Below are 6,272 nucleotides of genomic sequence, written 5' to 3'. Positions count from 1 at the left end.
TAGGTTATAAATACATAATCTTTATTATACCTTTCCACACTTATCAACAATGCAGAGCTCTGCAGTGGTGTATTTTTGAGTTTACTGTTATGACGATAATGGTCGTTATGATTATTAATAAACTCGGTTTTGTTTTAGCAGCTCCAAGTTTGTTATATGTCAAGGATTGACAGCTCCATGTTGGCAATTTAGTTTGGCTTTTACTGTCATATTGTCCTTGCTATGTGTTCGAACCTTGGGTTTGTTGCTTCAATAGACTTGCACTTCATGAGACACATTTAGAGCTCTTCGAAGACTTTTTAAGGACTTTTCTTCCGTGTTGATGGCATATAAGAAGGGAAGCACAAGGGAAGCATTGAAAACCTCTCGGTCAACCCCCTATCATTAATAATTTTACTTTGAAAATACAAAAAATCAAACGTTGAAATTCTGGAACTGGGAGGACTTCATTTTGCAATCTGTATTTCCCTTCATGCTTTTTTAAGCGCACTAAAACTCCAGAAACAGGGAACAGTGTTCTAAGAACTTTGAGCGGATGATATGATGTAATTTATTGTCTTAGTTAATTTTCTGTTTTACTTAAATCAGCTTCTCAAACTTTATTTGACAAACTGCAAATCAAAAGAGAAGCTTTTAATTTGTTTTAATTTCAAGCTAGTTTCATGATGTTTGAGAACCTTTTTGATCAAATCTTGAATAATTTTAATAACATTGAAGAAAACACGATTCAGTAGCTACAACAAACAGCACCTATTTTCAAAATGACAGACCTGTAGTATCCACGATAAAAAACACACAATGTACTAAATAAACTGTATTGTACAGCAAATGAGCTTCAGAAAACAGATAGATGCCATATACAACTACTCTACTGATCTGTCCTGACTGATATCTTCTTGCGAATGTCCTTGAACACGATGTCTAAAACCAGATACGAAGTCTACTGTAGGTATTCGTGTATGCTCTGTGTCGTGATGCTACCATTTTGACATTTTGTTTACATTTATAGGAAATGTGCCAGACACACTAATAGATACCAAAGTCCACCATTATTTTGCCCCATTGGTCACTAACCCGCCGTCGGCTGTTGGCTACAATAAACGTCCTTCCGGCAAAAATTTCTCTTAACTTTCTGCATCGTCAAATTGCCCGTCTAAAACAAAAGGAGGTTAACTGAATATCTGATATAGTCGAACATTTTAACTCAGATTTTTGGAAAGAAACCTTTAAGTCAAATTTTGAAAGAAATCATTCACTTTTTAGATGTAATAAAATTAGTATATCACAAGGGGCCTAACTTTCATACAAACACACATATTGAATAGAATACACATATCGAAACACTAAAAATGTTTTTACATAATCATTGTGCGAAGAGAAAAACACAAAAAATGTTCAGGATCGAAAAAGCTAACTTGATAAACTTATAAATTGTCATGAAAAGCAAGGAATGACAGAATAAAAAATTCGAAAATTATAATGATATCATAAATTTTGACAGATTTCTCCTATGAGGAATATACTCACTATTTTCATGTCCATTTGGTTTGATTAATGCAGCAAATTCTTCTTGTGATGGCATGCTCATATTCTGGGCAAGTCGGTTCAACACTGTCTGTAATGAAAACAAACAATTGAAAAAGTCTAATATTCTGCAATCTTTAACACTCGCAAATGACGCTTTATGTGATAAATAAAACGGTTCTAAGCCACAGCCCCGAGGTTCACAATTCAATTATCAGGCAATCGCTGCCAAAATGGCATTGAGAATTATACAACAGAACGATAAACAGTAATCTAAATTAATTGGCGAATGATTGTAGGTTGAAATGACATGCTAAAATGAGTAGAATAGAAGTCTAAGATGCTATTCCGAGATTCAAACTTAAGGCCACCACCATGCAACTCCGTCATAGATTTAGCAATGGATCAATTTGTACTCTGTAGTGTAGCAATTGGATCAGTGAAGCGTAAAAGAATTTCAATAGACAAAAATAACTCTATTCAAGTCTCTGTAACAGCGAGGTTAATCGTCATCAAATACCAACCTGTCCTTCCTCCGATAACTCAATATTATCGACATTTTCACAATCTTCTCCATAGAATTCTCCTTTAAAAAAAATCAGGATTTCATGGTTTATTTTATAAAAATGATAACATGATTAACAGAATAATTAAGATAAATAAGTAATTTTTTTCTTTAATAGCAAATATTTTTTCAGTGCATTTGGAACAATCAACACATTTTCAGCATTACCTTCCATTAAAAAAATTCTGAGTATTGCAAACAGCCACACCCAGGTTTATCATTCTGTTTAGAGAAAACTTTCTTTATGTAAAAGTGTTTTCAGTCGAATAGAATAGTCACGGTCTAAAACATCTAGGTGTCAATGTGTTCCAACTTTTATATTACAATTAATGTAATGTCACTTTTTTGCAGTTTTTAAGTTGAATTAAACCAATCCCAGTAACACCATATTTGCAAGAAACTCAGAACGCAGTGCGGCTAGGACTGTTTATCTATTAAAATAACAAAAATCCTTGCATTGTTCAGTTGCAAAAACTGAATGTCGTTCCTCTCTATGCTTGCTTGTACATTAACTAATTCTGCACAACTTCAGGCAATCCCCTCAAAAACCCCAATCAAATCTTGCAAGGTTTCGCTCTCCAGGAAACTCGAAAGAGAGAATTCTATTAATTTATCTGACAGTTTCATCCCAATCTTATTTTAACCACAAAAAGTGTCGATTAAGCCTTTGAATTTAAAAATAGCTATCAAATTATTTTGCAAACAATTAGAAGGTTCCAATATCTGGTTTTCAAACCAATCAATATCCTGTAGTGATTGATGTGATGGGAAATCACCAAGGAGAAGTCTTTTTTGCAAGTTTGCAAACAATATCAAGCAGGTTTCCAAAAAGTGATAATTTTTGTTACTTTTGTGGCTTAACTTTGTCAAACACACAGAAACCAACAGGCCTCTACCTTGCATATCATCATCATCATACTCCTCTTCTTCCTCGTCAGGATCAGGGTGATTTCTTTGTCCTTCAGCTATGTAATCATATATCTTTTGCACTGCAAAGGACAATGACAACTACATATGACTTTTCAATTAGCAAATAACCCATTCTTTGACATAACTCAAATGGAAAGTAATCCAAAAAATATCAATAAAATTATGTTTTATATCTAAATCTGACCTGAAGCAGCATTAATTACCATAAACTACACAACAGCATAGAAGCAGCTAAATCAATTAGACAGTTTACAGAAAGTTATTGTATGTTTGCTTTGGTTTGAATTCTTTGATAGTTTAAAATTTAGCATTTTTTGGCAAAATGCTTGAAAGATATTTAATAAAGCAAAGACTTACAAACTGTACTATCCTCAGGAACTATTCTTACTTCCTTACTTTCTGAATCCTCCTGATTCATCAGATTTCCTGCAAGACAACAAAACCCATACTTTTCATGTAAATAAAAAGAAAAGAATAATGATGAACATTTTCCCTCTCCTAATATTCATTTAACAAATTCTTGAAATTAACAGTAATATTGAAATGATTTCACTTTCACTGAGGATCTCATGTCATTTGGGAAAGATCAGGGTAATTGACTTTGAGGGCAAATCAACTTGCATCCCATAGAAGATATGGGGCAGAAAAAAATTGAAAGCTAAAAAGTGTCAGAAGCAGCCCCTATATCAACACCCCAGACAAGGACAGAGATACCTGGGTCCAGTAAGGGCCTTGCCCCCCCAAAAAAAACTTAAGTAGTATGTAAAATACTTTTATTTTATCAAATATGGCTCTTGTTACACTTATTTATCAAGGCTGTCCCCCCCCCCCCCCAAACAAAAAGTTGTATCTAGGTCTTTGACCCCAGATAACTCTGTCATAATACAAAGTCAAAACAAGAACTGTCAAATAAGGCAAGTTATAAAATTGCTTTTGTGAGTTAAAGTCAAAATCGATCAAAACACAGTTTTTCTCTGGCCTCAACTTGTTTGAAACTTGCGCAAATTTTTTAATTCTTGCTCTTCAAGCAAATTGTTGAATCTCTTATGAGTAATTTACAGAAGGGTGAAAAAATTTGCTATTAATCTTGAACTCTCCAAAAACAGTTGAAAAAGTTCCATGCTCTTGTTCTGTTAGATGTCACATTTATTGATTGCACTTTCATTTGAAGCCATCATTTGCCCAAACATGCTTGGACTAATCATGTCTCCCTGCAAGAATTAACGACACTATGTCCTGTCAGTCAACTAGTTAATAGACTATGCAGTGTGTTCAAAATTGATTATTTGCCCACTGGATTGGCCCGCTGGATATGTAGCAATAGGTCTATTGTGCTGTCAAACCAATCAGAAATTTAAATGACCAAGGAAATGCGTTGAGACATAGTGCCTTTTACTTGAATTAGGTAATCAATTCCCATTTCTACTTATTACTTGGTTGTTACTGCATTTTTGCACTTGTTCCTCATCTTAAAAACAGCAGTTTAACCATACTCTTTATGCACTCAAATTTTGAGATCTAACATGGTTACAAGCACTTGGTTGACATAGTTACTAGCATGATTCATATTCAACTGAAAAGAAAACATTTATGGAAGCCAGAATCTCAAAATCTACCTTGCAATTTTATTCAGGGATTCTGAGACACAGTGGGAGGGGAGAAAAGAAATCTAAAATAATTCAAAAACAAAATGAACTTAAAATAAACTGGGCTCAATAAAGAATTTATACCTGGCAATTCTGTATCGAGGAGACAGAAAACACACTGGTAAGGAAAGCTTGATGTGTCTGTTGAAATACCATGGACTGAAATAAATGGGTATTCCAGCGTGACAGTTTCACTAACACCTTCTTTTCCCCATGTAATGTTCCTGAAAAATATCATCAAAAAGCTTGAAGTTATCTTAGCCTGTTATCACAAAATAAAACTATTACAATGGTGGAAACAAAAAAGACATTAAAAAATAAGTAGCTCTAGGTTCGTCCAAGATTTCTTTCTTCAGTATATAGTATAATTATAATAGTATGTGGTGCAAATGGAGATGCTTGAAGGTTTAGAGATGAGATAATTTTCTGTTGGTGTTCAATAGGCAGATAGTCACCCATATTGATGAAAAAACTGCCAAAATGCCATAGGAGCTCATTGATAGACTGACAAAAGAGACTGTTTCAAAGTGATATTTCAACTTGGTATATTTCTCAGACTTTCTGCTAGCATAGCATTTGAGATTTGCTGCAAAAGATATGCTTAGCTCTAAAACATAAAGATAACAAGGATGAAAAATGTTTTGATCCAATCAGACTGTTTGTTTACATTTTCAGTCAGCCAATGGTATAGCGTAAAAGACAAATAAAATCTGAAGAGAAAATAGCACAGAATCAGTCGCAACAGTAACGCTTGCACCTCCTTTCCACAGCTGTGGGGAAAAACCGGCACCACAAAAAGTTAATGCTGAACGCAAAAACTGTCATATTGAAGTGCTTCATACAGTTATGCATAGTGAACAAGTATATCAAAACTTTGTTGTCCCCATTTTTAAAATTTGGTTGTTAACCAGAGATAAGCGATGAAATATTTAGCCCATTTCTTCCCTGATTGAATCTGCCTAACATTGGTTATGGTTGGCTTTACTCCAAGAAAATGGCATCATGTCATTTTATTGAAAAACAGGTCATTTTTTGCTTATTGAGTATGTACATCGTATATTTTAAAGTTAGACAGAGAGATAATGATCAAACATGGGTTTTCCTGCATGTTCTTAACACTAAGACAGTCTGTCAGCTTTCTTTCATAGAGTTCGTTCTAGAGTTTTCTATAATTATGCTATTGTGCAATTGTAAATGTTGACATGTAGAACTATACTGTACCGTGTGTGCCCTTGCCATTACTCTGCAGACTGCAGTTGCATTACTATTATTAATTAGGTTTCGCTTTATAAAGTAAAGATTTTTGTACGAATTAAAAACTACATATAAATAATTCAGTTTTCAAATATTTTTAAATAATATGATGTCAGTTTTTGATTGAAGTTTAACGTCCAATTGTCTGCAACTGCATATCTAGAGTTTTCTGGGACATAACATGGTTGGAATAAAAATTGAAGAAAAACGTACTCATCCGATATACTAAGTTTTCCACTTCCTGCGCATTCTTGTCCAAAATAAAGCTTGACATTCTCTAGTTTGAGTGAAGAATCCTCTATTGAAGACTCAAAAGTATCCATCTTCACCATGTTCTATCTACGCGACTTCGT

The 6,272-nt window shown here is 33.9% G+C and overlaps 1 protein-coding gene across 1 annotated transcript; it reads right to left on the bottom strand.

Moving 5' to 3' along the window:
• Positions 1 to 801: 801 nt before the first annotated feature.
• LOC135684352 (methylosome subunit pICln) lies at positions 802 to 6,272 on the bottom strand. The gene is made up of 7 exons (XM_065199885.2): positions 6,133 to 6,272; positions 4,750 to 4,889; positions 3,377 to 3,445; positions 2,986 to 3,078; positions 2,049 to 2,110; positions 1,528 to 1,615; positions 802 to 1,153 (listed from the first exon to the last, which is right to left on the bottom strand). The coding sequence occupies exons 1-7, from the start codon at positions 6,249 to 6,251 to the stop codon at positions 1,125 to 1,127; spliced, it is 600 nt and encodes a 199-aa protein (XP_065055957.2). The 5' UTR covers positions 6,252 to 6,272; the 3' UTR covers positions 802 to 1,124.

The sequence above is a fragment of the Rhopilema esculentum genome, chromosome 21 (genome assembly GCF_057945365.1).
Source record: "Rhopilema esculentum isolate cy_ngs chromosome 21, ASM5794536v1, whole genome shotgun sequence".
Classification (NCBI taxonomy): Eukaryota; Metazoa; Cnidaria; class Scyphozoa; order Rhizostomeae; family Rhizostomatidae; genus Rhopilema; species Rhopilema esculentum.
The sequence above is the reverse complement of the archived record's forward strand: the minus strand, read 5'-3'. Positions and strand labels throughout refer to the sequence as shown.

What these genes read in the sequence shown, in the direction of transcription:
- LOC135684352 (XM_065199885.2), bottom strand. Translation starts at nt 6,251, where the DNA reads ATGGTGAAGATGGATACTTTTGAGTCTTCAATAGAGGATTCTTCACTC. An exon ending in CCTCGATACAGAATTGCCAG is followed by an intron (nt 3,446 to 4,749) that starts GTATAAATTCTT and finishes GTTGTCTTGCAG; the next exon opens with GAAATCTGATGAATCAGGAG. An exon ending in AGTTATCGGAGGAAGGACAG is followed by an intron (nt 1,616 to 2,048) that starts GTTGGTATTTGA and finishes TTTTCATTACAG; the next exon opens with ACAGTGTTGAACCGACTTGC.